The sequence below is a fragment of the Carcharhinus amblyrhynchos genome, chromosome 24 (genome assembly GCF_965287045.1).
Source record: "Carcharhinus amblyrhynchos chromosome 24, sCarAmb.v2.hapA, whole genome shotgun sequence".
Classification (NCBI taxonomy): Eukaryota; Metazoa; Chordata; class Chondrichthyes; order Carcharhiniformes; family Carcharhinidae; genus Carcharhinus; species Carcharhinus amblyrhynchos.
Genome location: NC_137347.1, coordinates 10,719,807 through 10,735,257, shown reverse-complemented (window position 1 = coordinate 10,735,257; position 15,451 = coordinate 10,719,807). Strand labels below are relative to the sequence as shown.

Sequence of the window (15,451 nt, the reverse complement as noted above, 5' to 3'; positions counted from 1 at the left end):
GAAATTCCCGCCCGAGGTCAACAGACCTTTGCAAAGACCGCCCCGACCTGCTACGATTCCTGTGGTGGGTGAGACGGGAAAATTCCACCTCATGAATTGGACACCTCCGTAAGCATAGAGACTGAAGGATAAAATACCTGGTATGAGAGCATAGCGGTTAGCACTGCTGCCTCACAGTTCCAGGGACCCGGGTTCGATTCCAGGCTTGGGTCACTGTCTGTGTGGAGTTTGCACATTCTTCCTGTGTCTGCGTGGGTTTCCTCCAAAGATGTGCAGGTTAAGTGGATTGGCCATGCTAAATTGCCCCTTAGTGCAGGGTGACTAGCTAGGATAAATGCGTGGGGTTATGGGGAAAGGGTCTGGGTGGAATTGTGTTCAGTGCAGACCGAATGGCCTCCTTCTGCATTGTAGGATTCTATGAGAAGAGAGAGTGCATGATTATCAAAGATCCTAATCAGGCCTGTAGTCTAACATCTATTCTGTGATTCTACTCATTGATACAGAACCTTGGGAAACGTTTTGTGGAAACCCAAGTACTTTAAACCAACTGCAGCTTCCCTGGCCACATTTGTAATTTATTCAAAAAGCTCCATCAGTTTATTGAAATGAATACTGTCATAGTGTTTTTTATATTGATATAAAAGCATCAATTACTCATGAATGAAGGTGTAAACATGTTGTGGGTTCAATTATTAAGACTAGATGCATAAGTACATGGATATAAAGCTTTAAGACACTAGCAGTAGGGCTGTGCGCTGTGTGCTCTGCTTAAAACTAAAAGTGAAACGAAAGGCAGGATTTTATCACCTCGCTCATCCCAAAATTCCTCTCGAGGTCAACGGGCCTTTCCGTGGTCAGTACCTCGCCTGCGCCAATTCCTGAGGTGGGTGGGATGGTACAATTCCAGTCTAAGACACTGTCTTTCTAGAGAATGGCACATTGTTGGCCCTTAAAGAGAACTTGCAGCATCCTCCTTTCTTTTTAAATAAATTTCTCCCTTTCCAAAGAAGTATAACCATTTACAATGCTTGTTCATGTTTAGTTACCATTACATAAGTATATAGAGCAGATTAACCTATCAATCTCTTAAAGTGTTGGGGTATTCTGCTGGTATGTCCAAGAATGGTGACCTTATCTACATATGTCTTTAGTTGCTCACGGTGATGGTCATTTTTGTATGATATTCCCAACTCCATTGGGATCTTGTCCTTGATGCAATAGGAATGCGTGATGGTCGAGGAACTGGAATGGATCAGTTCGGACTTTTCAGCTTTGTGTGTAATGACTTCAATGAACCTTGGTTCCGAACAAATCCTTGTCACCTCACCTGGTTCCCGCGGACCTTCTGTGGGATTCCTGGATGCAAATTTGTTCTCCCAGCTCTAAGCTTCATAATTTTGTATCCACATTTTTAAAATGCATATTGGTCATCTCGCCTTGTACTTTTACAAGTTTTTCTCTCATTTCTGAGAATAAAATGGGTAAGAGCAGGTGAATTAGTATACACTAGTCTGCCAAACATGAGTTCTGCTGGTGACAGAATTGCTGCACTTAAAGGTATTGCTTTCAAATGTAATAATACAATGTATAGATCTTGCTCGGTCTGTCTACATTTGAGAATTAGGGAGTTCACAGTGTAAATCATTCATTCAGCTAAGGTATTAGATCTGCGGTGCTGAGGGTAAGAAATGCTGTGATCTTCTCATGTATATCCTGAGATGGCTTACCAATAAACTGCAAACCATTATCAATAATGATCTCTCTGGATATAACAAATAATGGGGTACTTGGCACAGTAGTCAATGATGATGCTTAAGTCAGTGACATGGACATCAAAGGAGTTGAATGTGACTTTGGGCCAAGGGTGACACGGTGGCATAGTGGTTAGCACTGCTGCCCCACAGGGCCAGGGACCAAGGTTCAATTCCCAGTTTGAGGCACTGTTGATGTGGAATTTGCACATTCCCTTTGTGTCTGTGTGGGTTTCCTTCAGGTGTTCCAGTTTCCTCCCGCAGGCCAAAGATGTGCGGGTTAGGTTGATTGGCCATGCTAAATTGACCCTTAGTGTCAGGGAGACTAGCAGTGTAAATAAGTGGGGATAGAGGCTGGGTGGGATTGTGGGCAGTGCAGACTTGATGGGCCGAATGGCCTTCTTCTGCACAGTAGGATTTCTATGATTCTGTGGATGGATGGGGACTTCATGTGGGTGGTTCTTTGTACTGACTTGGCACATGCTTTTGATATGCCTCACATTGCTTGACACAACTTCATTGTTATTATATATACTGAGCCAATAGACTGTTTCTCTGTGAGCCTTCCTGCCTGTTCTGCATTCATGTGTGAGCAATTAAATGGCTGAAGAATATCAGGCATATGCATCTGTAAAGATATTGCTGGGTAAAGGAATATGGGGAAATTGAATCATCATCTTGTGTTTGTATTGAGATCTTGCCAATCTTTCTGTTTGGTGTAAGCATTCTTGTTTTAAGTTTAGATTTATTTATTTGTGTCAAGTAGACTTATGTTAATGAAGTTACTATGAAAATACCCTAGTCGCCACATTCTGGTGCCTATTTGGCTACACTGAGGGAGAAATTAGCATGGCCAATGCACCTAACTAGCGCATCTTTTGGACTGTGGAAGGAACCCCACGCATAAAGTCACCAAAGCTGGGAATCGAACCTGGGCCCCTGGCATTGTGGGGCAGCAATGCTAACCACTGTGCCACTGTGCCGTCACATATAATACAGATTTTGTTCTCTATGTTAAAGGTTTATCAACAGACACCCGTGAATTTGTTTGGTAACTTTCCTCTGCAGGTTCTTCAAAATAAGTTAGTATCTATCAAGCCGAGTTTCAGTCTAGGATATGATTTGTCCATTATTAACATCAGCTGAGATTGTCATCCATCTCTGGCTTTTATGTTTTTTTATTCTTTGTTTTTGTTTGCTTGACTCTCCTCTGTTAGCTATCGAATAAAACCACATTCTGGTTGCTCGCCTTTCCTGCTTGAGTTAACCCGATGCTGGCTGTCTCGATGCGTGACCCCTCCCCAGACGGACAGACTATGCTCAACAATCTCACCATAAGTGATCTGTCAGCCTACCAGGTTTTTAGCTCAGCTCAATGCTGACACTGAGTCATCAGTCTTTCTCCCCATAACATGGTGTTAATGTTTGGTGAACTGCAGCTTTGTTGCAGTCTGACCAGAACTTTGAAGGTCAATGCATGCCATGTGGCACGATTCACCATGCTGTACTTGTATTGAATCCTGCTGCCAGGATGAGTTCCACGTCAATTAGAAGGAACCAGTGCTGCGCGCACGTAGTGGTTTTTATAATGATATAAAGCACCATTCATTCATAAGGGATTAGATTAACATGTTTGATTTGATTTATTATTGTCATGTGTATTGGGATACAGTGAAAAATGTTGTTTCTTGTGTTATACAAACAAAACATACTGTTCATAGGTTACATAGGAGAAAAGGAAAGGAGGTGGTACAGAATATAGTTGTAGATTCATTTATTAAATCTTGGCACATGCCAACAGATATATATGGACATAGAGTCTGAAGACAGCAGGGATGCAGAACTACATGTTGTGTGCTCTGCTTAAAAGCACAACTGAAACTAAAACTGGATTGCATGACACACTTTCTTTCTAGTGATGTCTTGCTGCAATTCCTCAACGGCACATTATACCAAATACTATGGAGTTTTGATTATCACATGAACGAACAAATTTGCATGTCAGGTATTCATCTTCTGAGGTAGCTGTAGAAAATGTACTTTTTGATGTTGTACAATTCCGAATATTACGTTCTGTGAATTTTCCGTTGCGTGTCTGTGATACTAAGTCTATTGTGATCTTTTGTCATATAGATTGGAACCTGGGACCCAATCAATGGCTTAAATATCACTGAGATTTCTAGAGGAAGAGGATCTAACATAACAGATTCATTGACAAATCGCTCACTGATTGTGACAACAATCCTGGTAGGTGACTTTGCTACAAGTTTCCTCTTTTCTTCTGAAAAGTAGTTGGTTTGAAACAGAATTCCTTGTATCTTGGTGTGGAGCTCCAAACTATAGACTGAAATTAAGTTGTGGATATCAAAACCCCAAATTTCAAGATCCAGATCCTCTGCTATGTATAAGCTTTTTAACTGTTATGTTTGAAAATATGGAATTAGATCATAATCAATCTAATATGGCCAGTTACATTCAAATTTGAAATGATGAAGCCAACAACAATAGGCTTACATAGCAAAACACCTCCCACGTTTGCAAGTTGAGTCAAAAACCACCCAAACCTTACAACAGTACCCTGTTCAGACATTGGGGAGGGGAGGGAGATGGATTGTTGATTGACATTTGCTAAATTCAATGTTGACTTTCACTGGCCCAACAAATTTTCTCGACATTGTTTTGTAATATTTTATTTTTATCCACATTACAATAAGGGTACAATAATGGACACCATGTCAAGAGGAGCTTCCTGTAAGGAGAAAGGACAGGGCTTTAAAGGCAGAGTGAAGGATCGATTAAGCAAATCCCTGTTAGATTACTGCAGGAAATGGATACCCCACTCTAAACCAGTGCTATCTGCCTTAATGGATAGAAATTCAACCCATTGTAAATGTTGATGGGACCCAGCACATACTTGTAGAAGGACCACAGAGTTTTGACCAGTGCAGGGAGAGATCATTTAATTGATTACCACTGTGCTGTCTCTGAAAAGAAGCACATAATTCTGGTTTCCTGTCCTTGCCTCATATCCTTTAATAAGACTTTTTTTTTCCTTTTTTCAATTACTTATTAGTTTTCCTTTAAAAATATTATTGCTTCTCTCTCTGTGGCTGGTCCTGTTTGGACATTCCAGTCTCTTCATAAACTGATGTTTCCTGATCTCTCTTTGTTCTTTAAAATATGATATTAATCTTGCAGCATCTAGTTACTAATTCACTGAGCAGAAGAAATATTTGTGTCCTGATTTATTTATCAGAAACATTCATCATTTTGAGCACCTCGATAAAAATGCTCTCTTAGCCTTCTTCACTGTAATGAAAAGAGCTGGAGTTCCCTCATCTGTATGACTAGAGTCTTTCGACCCTTGTTAAATTGGTTTTGAACTGACTCTGTGGCCTTGACATTTTCCTTCAAGCAGAGTGCCCAAACCTGGTGCAATATTCTAAGTGCCACCCTGATGGCTCGCTTCGCTCCCATATTTGTTAAATGGTGTATACACTGTCTCTTGTTATTCTTCACAAGGTCCATCACTTCCTCTTTCTACAGATTAAATTTCAGCTAACATCATTCTGGCCAATCTATTAATCTGCCTGTGACGATGTTTGCAATCCGCTTCACAGTTTACAACACTCCTGATTCCTCTGCTTCTTGCAAATTTTAATATTGTGCATTTTTTTGCACGGGTCCAATTAATCACTTGTGAATACTGAGGACAGCAATGGTTACCCCAGGGAGACAACCTTGTTTACATTCCTCTACTTTTTAAAAAATATGTATTTGCCACTTGTGTATTTCCTTGAAATCAACTTCTCTATGCCAAAGCAGTCTCTTTAATATAGTGTCCCTTAATTTTATCAACAAGCCTTTAATGCAGTACTTCAGTAAATGCCTCCTTGGAAAAGGGGCAGCACATTAGCACAGTAGTTAGCACTGCTGCTTCACAGCTCCAAGGACCTGGGTTCAATTCCCAGCCACTGTCTGTGTGGAGTTTGCACATTCTCCTCGTGTCTGCGTGGGTTTCCTCCAGGTGCTCCGATTTCGTCCCACAGTCCAAAGATGTGCAGGTTAGGTTGATTGGCCATGCTAAAAAAAAAATTGCCCTAAGTGTCCTGGGATGCGTAGGTTAGAGGGATTAGTGGGTAATAGGGTGTGGAGAGTCTGCAGAAGGATCTAGATAGGCTGGGCGAATGGGCCAGGAAATGGCAAATGGAATTTAATGTTGGTAAGTGCGAGGTGGTCCACTTGGTAGGAATAATGGTAGGAAGGACTATTACTTACGTGGCGAAAAACTGCAGCATGCGACGGTGCAGAGGGACCTCGGGGTCCTTGTGCATGAGTCGCAAAAACCCAGCCTGCAGGTGCAGCAGGTGGTCAGGAAGGCGAATGGGATGCTGGCCTTCATAGCGAGGGGGATTGAATATAAAAGTAGGGAGGTCTTGCTGCAGCTGTATAGGGCATTGGTGAGGCCGCAGCTGGAGTACTGTGTGCAGTTTTAGTCGCCGTACTTACGCAAGGATATTTTGGCCTTGGAGGGAGTGCAGAGGAGGTTTACTAGGCTGATGCCGGAGTTGAGGGGGTTGAGCTATGAGGAGAGGCTGAATAAACTAGGCTTGTACTCGTTAGAGTTTAGAAGAATGAGGGGAGATCTCATTGAGACATATAAGATGATGAATGGGATGGATAGGATAGAGGTGGAGAGACTCTTCCTGCTCAGAAAGGACAGTAGAACTAGGGGGCACAGCCTCAAGATAAAGGGGGTGCGGTTTAGAACGGAGTTGAGGAGGAACTTCTTCACTCAAAGGGTGGTGAATCTCTGGAATTTTCTGCCCGTTGAAGTGGTGGAGGCTGCCTCGCTAAATATTTTTAAGAAGCGGGTTGATGGGTTTTTGATAAGCGAGGGATCAAGGGTTATGGGGAGAGGGCGGGAATGTGGAACTGAGCCACGACAGATCAGCCATGATCTTATTGAATGGCGGGGCAGGCTCGAGGGGCTAGATGGCCTACTCCTGCTCCTATTTCTTATGTTCTTATATGTAGGGATATGGGGGTGGGGCTTAAGTGTGTTCAGTGCAGACTTGACGAGCTGAATGGCCTGTTTCTGCACTGTGGGTTTTCTATGATTCTATGAAACCTTTGATAGAAAATCCAAATCCTTTATCTTCCATTTTTGTCAGAAGTTGTACTCGATTTGTCAAGTACAATTTGCCTCTCGCAAACTTATGATGATTGTCTGAATTTATGCCTTTCCTTCAGAGTAAATATTAAGCTAATGCTGTGTTACAACCTCTCGAAGCTCCATCACCACCAGTTTAGGCCGACTGGTCTGTAAATGTGTGGCTTATTTTCTCTCCTTTTTAAACTACTCTCCAGTTAATCTGTTGCTGCCTTTTTCTTTGAAGTAATACTGTGAGAGTTTTACTGTCCTCAGCTGTGGCTCTGCCTCACAATCAGAAGGTTGTGGGTTTAAATCCCACTTGAGTACAGGATTCTAGGTGCTCCTCAATTGAAGAGTGCTGCACTAGCCCAGGTTGAAAAGTTTAAAGTTTATTTGTTAGTGTCACAAGTAGACATAAATTAACACTGCAATGAAGTTACTTTTTTGGTTGAGATGTTAAACTCAGTCCCCACCTGCCCTCACAGATCAACATAAACATCCTATCGCATTGGCCGAGGCCAAAGAAGGTGTCTCTACCGCCAATCCTTAACTCTCTGCCATTTATGCTGACAGTCAGCCACCAAGCTATGATCAGATCATGCCACATCATCAACAATCAGCCCCTAAACATGTTGCTTCCTCTGCGCAGTTCATATTGTGTGGCAACCTTCATATAAGATTGGTGTATTTGCATACTTGCAAGACAAGAGGTAGAGTTTCTGTTCGGTTGTCATTTCCTAATATGTTCAAAGTTGTTTGATTAAGCACAGTGGTTAGCAGTGCTGCCTCACAGTGTCTGAGACCTAAGTTGGATTCCTGGCTTGGGTCACTGTCTGTGAGGAGTCTGCACGTTCTCCCTGTGTCCACATGGGTTTCCTCCGAGTGCTCCAGTTTCCTCCCACAGCCTGAAAGACGTGCTGGTTAGGTGCATTGGCCATGCTAAATTCTCCCTCCGTGTACCCGAACAGGTGGCGGAGTGTGGAAACTAGGGGATTTTCAAAGTAACTTCATTGTAGTGTTAATGTAAGCTTACTTTCAACACTAATAAATAAACTTCAACTTTAAACTGATGGTTCACGTTTCTGCTAAAATTAATTTTCAGAATCACAAATGGACTGGCATAGTTGGGCATCATGTTCAAAGGTAATTGATTATTTTATATGTTAAAAAATCAGGTTTTTTAAATTCATTTATGGGACATGGGTGTTGCTGGCTGGTCAGCATTTATTGCCCATCCCTAGATGCTCTAGGAAGGCAGTTAAGAATCAACCACATTGTTTTGACTCTGGAGTCACATGTAGGCCAGATGGGATAATGATGGCAGAATTCCTTCCCTAAAGGACGTAAGTGAACCAAATGGGTTTTCTGACAATCGACAAAGGTTTTGTGGTCATCAGTAGATTTTTAATTCCAGATTTTTTTCATTGAATTCAAATTCCACCATCTACCGTGGTGGGATTTGAACCTGGGTCCTCAGAACACTAGCTGTATTTCTGGATTAATAGTTTAGCGTTAATACCATTAGACTATCACCTTGCCTTGATTCATTTATATATGAAAAGCACTTTGATGTGTTAAAGGTGATAACTTGGTTCAGTTGCATTAATAGTTGAAAATGTGTTCATGACTAAAACTAAGCATTGTTTATAATCGTACCAGTCCCTCACTGAAAAGAACCCAATTTAAATTAACCGAAAATGAATTCGAAAATCCATTCCGAATCTTTTAATAATTTATTAGGTGTACACTAGTCAACCATTTCAAATATTATATATTCGGCGTATAAATAAAAAATCAGAGCATGTCGACCAATGCCTGAGCACCCAGGGAAATGAGAACAACTTGAGGAGCCTTCACTAACCAGGACAATCAGTGGAATCTTGAATAAACCTGGGGCATGGTCAGTTTTGCAGATGAGGCCCGATTGGGATGAATTGAACCTACACCAGTGGAAAATATTGCTGAAAACACAAATGTAAATGGAATGGGGCACAACTGACTTCATTTAAAATTCTCCAACCCTTTGTGTTGATTCTGCTAATCTTACGCGGAATGTTTTGACACTGCGGTACTAAATAAGCGGAAACTGTGGGCAGGAGTTTCCAGCCGTGCTCACACCAAAACCGGAAAATCCTGCCCGAGGTCAATGGACATTTCCATGGTCCATGCTCCGATTCCCAGAGTGGGAAAATTCACCCCCCCCTCCCCCCCGCGCGATCTTAAAAGAAAATTTGAACTTCAGGCAAAAATTCTAAATAAAATTTATTGTCGTGAAATAAAACGTCTATGAAACATGACACAAATTATTGTATCTATTGCCAGGATTGAAATGTAGGTTTATAGGAAAGTGAGGAGAATGTTTACTGTACTTAATGTCAAGTAACCTTGCAGACAGTAAAACAATGAAATTCAGAGGTTGAAAATGCGGAGTGAAGTTTTTTTTTCAGAAGTGTTGTCTAGTGCCTTATTTATTTTCAGTATCAAATTTTCTATTACAATGTGAATCAGCGGTTAACAGAATTCATCAAATAAGATAAGGACACCTTCAGAGCAAAGTCTATTGAATATCCTCATCGTGGTGAGCATGGCAGAGATCACAGAGAAAAACATCAATTCTACTGATTCAATAAAACCCAATTCTACTATCAACAGTCATGATTAATCTTTGTTTTAGCAAAAATATAATGCAGTGAAAGGAAGAGAGGGGAATAATAAATAGGTTATCAACCTTTGTAGGGTTTTGACACCAGCACAATTCTAACACTAATCTAGCTAACAGGGTGAGGGATAGTCGTCCAGTTGGTGCATTGCCTTACCGATGGATCTTTGAATAATTTAGTGCATTCTCAAGGGGTCGATTCTTTTTATAAAGAGCTCTGAATTAAGCTCTCCAACAAAGAACCATCTCTTAAAGCTTTGGGTGGCTTGAGCAACAGGGTGGGTGAGAGAATTGTCAAGGGAACGTGAACTGGAGTCAGCTTGTGAAGTTGAAACTCTCTCATTTTTCTCTCGTTGAGTTGGTGGATGGGTTTTCACTATTAAAACAACATTGGACACATAACCCTTTCACAACAGTTTTGCTGATGGTGCCAAACATTTTCTTAACTTCAGCAACTTCTGCACTCTCCGGGGTATCCCCGGGAGGTGAATGAGACAATGTGGTTGCTTCGACATGGAGTTACTGGCAACCTCAAGCCGTGACTGCTTTTAATGGCTATCTGCCTTAGTTCACCAAGCCAGCTCACCCCAACCTCCCACTACGCTGGCTCTGTATGTGTTATCCCCTGCTCCCCACACACACACACACACACACACACACACACACACACACACACACACACACACACACCAAACTCGGCTACTCCTGAGCAGCAACACCACCACTTCCTTGGTTTACAATGCCACTTGGATTTACAGTGGCATTGAACAGTGTAATGACTTTAACCAGGCAATTGAGGTTGGCCTGTTAGAATATGAACGTTTACTGATGATTTGTTTGCACTTCGGGCACTTGGTGCGGGAGAGGGGCTGGGCAGGATGGCGATCTCCTTGTGAACCTGCTCCTGGGCCTGACGAGGAGAGCCATCAACAGGTCCAGGCAGCGAGCGATGGATGGGTCCATCCATCCTGACTGTCTGCCCCTCTACCGTGGCTATATTTGCGACCAGGTGTCCCTGGAGAGGGAGCATGCGGTGTCCACGGGTGCAGTTGACGCCTTCCGTGCCTGCTGGGCACCGCAGGGATGGGGGTGTATGATAAACCCTGAAAATCGCATTATGATTTAAAGTTTTAAGTTTCCTTTCGACTTTGTTTTTGTTCAGGCCGTTACCCCTCCCTTTGGGGAGCTGCTCCTTTTAATTTGTCCCTAAGTTAATTTGAGTTTGTTTATTTGGTTGGGGAGAAAAAAAGGCCACATTGATGGGCCAATCGGGGAGCCTCTTGCTTTGTATTTAACCAGGCGTGTCGGTTCCTCTGGGACTCCTAGTGTAGATGTTTAACTGAAAACACTGTATGCTGTTGTCAGGCTTGTAAATGAAGAGATTTTGGTGAAAGGACTTCTGCCTCCAAGGTCAAATACAAAGACTAGACTCTGGCTTATATCCCTGACATTCGGAACATTTAAGACAACAAAACTACTAAGGTCCAGATTTTCGTTCCTGGAATGGATGCTCAGATTTGGACTGCTCAAAGCCAACCTTTGAGCTAAATCCGATTTCAGACATGCAGTCCCTGGATCGAGGCCAGGGGCTGCTGGTTGTGGAGGCAGACTGGATGCAAAGTCAGTCGGGGACTCCAGCACTTTGCTGAAATCAGTTTAAACAAAAAATTAACACAACACAGCCCTTACCCCTCACTCCTTCAGTCCCCGTGCCACCTTATGCCACCCACCCACCCCCAATAGTAACTTACACACCCTATGCCAATCCATGCCCCTCTATCCATCTCCAATTACCCACACACTCACCCTACATGAATACATATGCAACCGAATCCCAATGGCCACTCGTGCCCATTGTGCCCTTGATACACACCACCTGATGCCAATCAATGCCACCCCCCAAGCCAAATTAACTAACATCCACTAAGGGAAAAGCTTAGAACCATAAAATATAAGTATGTGTTGTTTGATAATTTCACCATTTTAAACAAAAACAACACCCACTGATATTAAAACATTCAGTACACAGAAATTTATTCAACTAATCTCTCATGAAAATAAACATTTCTATTCTATAACTACTTCGAGCCGACAATCAAACTGTTCACTGAAAATGATAATGTTCTCTGTGATAATGTTAGTTTCTAAAATCAGTCATTACAGCATAAATCCTAAATAAAAGCCCTCAAGGTTCTGTCAACAGGCGGAATGAAATATCAGAAAGCTATTTTGAACTCTAGATTTTCTTTTTTCTCATTTAAAGTCCAGCAGAGTTAAATCCATTGACTGTTCCAATTGTTTTTTGGCAGCTCCAATGAGTTTTGACAGATCTTTGGCAGCATTGACAAATCTTTGACAGTTCTTCAATGGCTTGGCAGCTCTTTGACCATTTCAAAGCCCTTTGACAACTTTAACAGTTTGCCAATTCTTTGTCATTTCTTTGACAGTTCTAACAGCTTTGATTGTTCTTTGACAACTTGATAGATCTCTGACAGTGTGACATTTTTTTTCTTCATTTATGGGTATGGGGCATTGTTGGCTAGACCAGTATTGACTGTCCATTCCTAGTTGTCCTTAGAAGGCTGTGAGATGTTCTGAACTGCTGCAGTCCACAAGTTGTAGGTACGTCCACAGTGCTGTTAAGGAGGTACTTCCAAGATTTTGACCCATTGACTTTGAAGCAACAGCATTATCTTTCCAAATCAGGGTGGTAGTGTTCCCAGTTATTTACTGCGGTTGTCCTTTTAGATGGTAGTGGTCATGGGTGTGGAAGACGCTGCCATGGAAGCTTGTTGAGTTCCTACAGTGCGTCTTCTAGATGGTGCTCACGGTTGCACTGTTTGTTGGTGATAGAGGGGTTGAATGTGTGTGGAAGGGATAGCAAACGAGCAGGCTGCTTTGTCCTGGATGTTGTCAACCTTCCTGTATATTGTTGGAGCTGTACTTATCCAGGCAAGTGGAGAGTATTCCATCATACTCCTGGCTTGTGCCTTTCAGATGGTGAATAGACTCTGGGGGTGTCAGAAGGTGGTTTATTTGCTGCAGGATTCTTTAGCCTTTGACCTGTTCTGGTAGTCATAGTATTTATATGGCTAGTTCCATTCAGTTGCTGATCAGTGGTAATCTCAGGATGTTGATAGTGCGGATTCAGCGATGGTAATGCCACTGACTGTCAAGGGGTGATGGTTATATTCTCTCCTGCTGGAGGATAGTCATTGCTTGGCACTTCTGTGGTGTGAATGTTACTATTTGCCAGTCCAAACCTGGATAGTGTCTGGTTGGCTGTACTTGGATATGGACTGCTTCACAATCTGAGAAGTTGTGAATGATGCTGAATATTTAGTGAATATCTCCACTTCTGACCTTATGATGGAAGGAAGGTCATTGATGAAGCAGATCAAGATAGTTGAACCTATGATACCACCATAAGGAACCTCTGTAGTGATGTTCTGGATCTAAGACGATTGACTTCCAATCACCATAACCATCTTATATTGTGTGCCAGGTGTGACTCTAAGCATTGGAAGGCTTTCCACCTGATCCCCTTGACTGCTATTTTTCTAGGGCTCCTTGATTCCATACTCAATCCAAGGTTGCCTTCATGTCAAAGGCAGTCACTCTCACCTTATCTCTGGCATTCAGCTCGTTTGTCCATGTTTGAACCGTGGCTGTAATGAGTGATCCTGGTAGAACCCATACTGAGCATCCATAAGCAGGTCATGGTTGAGTAAGTGCCTCTTGATAGCATTACTGAAGACCCTTCCATCACTTGACTGATGATCGAGAGTAGACTGATGGGGTGATAATTGGCTAAGCTGTCCTATTTCTTGTGTACAGGACGCTTGCACATTGCCAGGTAAATGCCAGTGTTCTGACTACACTAGAATAGCTTGACTAGAGGAGCAGCAAGTCCTGGAGCACAAGTCTTCAGTACTATTGCTGGAATATTGTTGGGCCCCATAGCCTTTGTAGTATTCGATGCCATTAGCTGGTTCTTGATAACATGGAGTGAATTGAATTGCCTCAAGATTGACATCTGTGATGCCGGGGACCTCCAGTAGAGGCCGAGATGGATCATTCACTTGACACTTCTGGCTGAAGATTGTTGCAAATGCTTCAGCATTTTCTTTTGCACTGGACTCCTCCATCATTGAGGATGGGGATATTTGTGGAAGCTCTTCCTCTTTCAGTGACTTGTTTAATTTTCCACACCATTCATGGCTGGATGTGGCAGGACCGCAGAGCTTAGATTGATCGGTTGGTTGTGGGATTGCTTAGCTCTGTCTCTATCTTGCTGCTTATGCTGTTTACAATTATTTCACAGTTTGACAGTTCTTCAATAGCTTTGAAAGTCCCAATGTGTTTATGCACTGTTCACGCAAAATCATGCTTACATTTAACATTCTCAAAGTATACGTTACCTGACCAAGGTTGTGCCTTATCTTTCCCAAAGTGTTCCTTACCTCTCCCGAAGATTGGCATACCTCTCCCAAAGGTGTCCCACAATCAGATCCAAAGATGTCCCTTAGCTCTCCAAAGGGTTACTCTAGTTCTTAAAATAATGCATCACATTCAGACCACCGCTTATCTCGCTGAAGCTGCACATACTGGATTTCACACTCCTGCTCTACCAGAATCCCAAAATAAAAGCAAAATACTGTGGGTGCTGCAAATACAAAATAAAAACAGAACATGCTGGATAAACCCAGAAAGTTTGGCAAAATCCCTTTGGAGAGAGAAAGAGAGATAACATTTTGGGTGGAATTATCCCATCTCGCCTGCCATGGGAATTGTGGAGGGCGGGGAGGTCCTTCGGACTGCAGAAATTAAACATAGAATGATTGCTGCAGTGAAGGCCATCAGCCTCACTATAATTTTTAAATTATCAACCTGCTTCCTGCAAATGGACGCACACTCCTTACCCCACCTCCATTAAAATGGGGATAGGCAGATTGGGTTAATCAGATAACATCCAGTTCCATCCTTGACTCATTAATCTGCTGCTGAAAGCCATTTCCAAGTCTCGAGACTCTAAACTTTTTTTCAGTGTTTGCAATCTCTCACTGAAAATCCTCTGAAAACCTGAGCTCATTGAAAACAGTGCTGTCTGTGTCGTAACATGCATCAAATCCCATTTACCTATTATTCCTGTGCTTGCTATGTTTAATCAGTAAGGGAATCCAGGGTTATGGAGATAAGTGGGAATGTGGAGTTGAGGATTATATCAACTCAGTCTTGATTTCATTGAATGGTGGAACAGACTGGATGGACCGAATGACCTACTTCTGCTCATACATGTAATGGTCTTACAATCTTATTGTCACTCTGGAATTGCCTTGAGTTTAAAATTTTCACTCGTTCACTTTGCTTATGCTGATTATACTTAACAGCTTGCATTTGTCTATTAGTATTTGTAATTACTTGTGAAGACTTATTCAACCAGTCTCCATTGTCTGTACCTATCATTTGACACACTTGACGACTTGTTAGTATTGGGCTATCGTCACTCCGCCTATATATTCTGTGCCTGTGCACCTCACAGCTCTTCACCTTACGAAGGAGCAGTGCCCCAAAAGCTTGTGATTTCAGATAAACATGTTGGACTATATCCTGGAATCAGGTGACCTCTCGTCTTCTCCACCTCAGTTCGACAGCAACATCTGGGTGGCACAGTGGTTAGCACTGCTGCCTTACAGCGCCAGGGACTTGGGTTCGATTCCTGGCTTGGGTCCACGAAGGCCATCAGCCTCACTATAATTTTTAAATTATCAACCCGCTTCCTGCAAATGAGCGCACACGCCTTACCCCATCTCCATTATAGCCCAATACTAACAGGTAGTCAAGAGTGTCAAACGATATTCATAGACACCTTAGACTGGTTGAATC

General features: G+C 42.4%; 1 protein-coding gene across 1 annotated transcript in view; it reads left to right on the top strand.

Moving 5' to 3' along the window:
* LOC145358010 (glutamate receptor ionotropic, kainate 3-like) overlaps nt 1–15,451 on the top strand; it is a 475,535-nt gene that overhangs the window by 247,948 nt on the left and 212,136 nt on the right. The window contains exon 9 of the mRNA XM_080211688.1: nt 3,885–3,998. Within this exon, the coding sequence (XP_080067814.1) occupies nt 3,885–3,998 (114 nt within the window). The remainder of the gene's footprint in view (nt 1–3,884; nt 3,999–15,451) is intronic.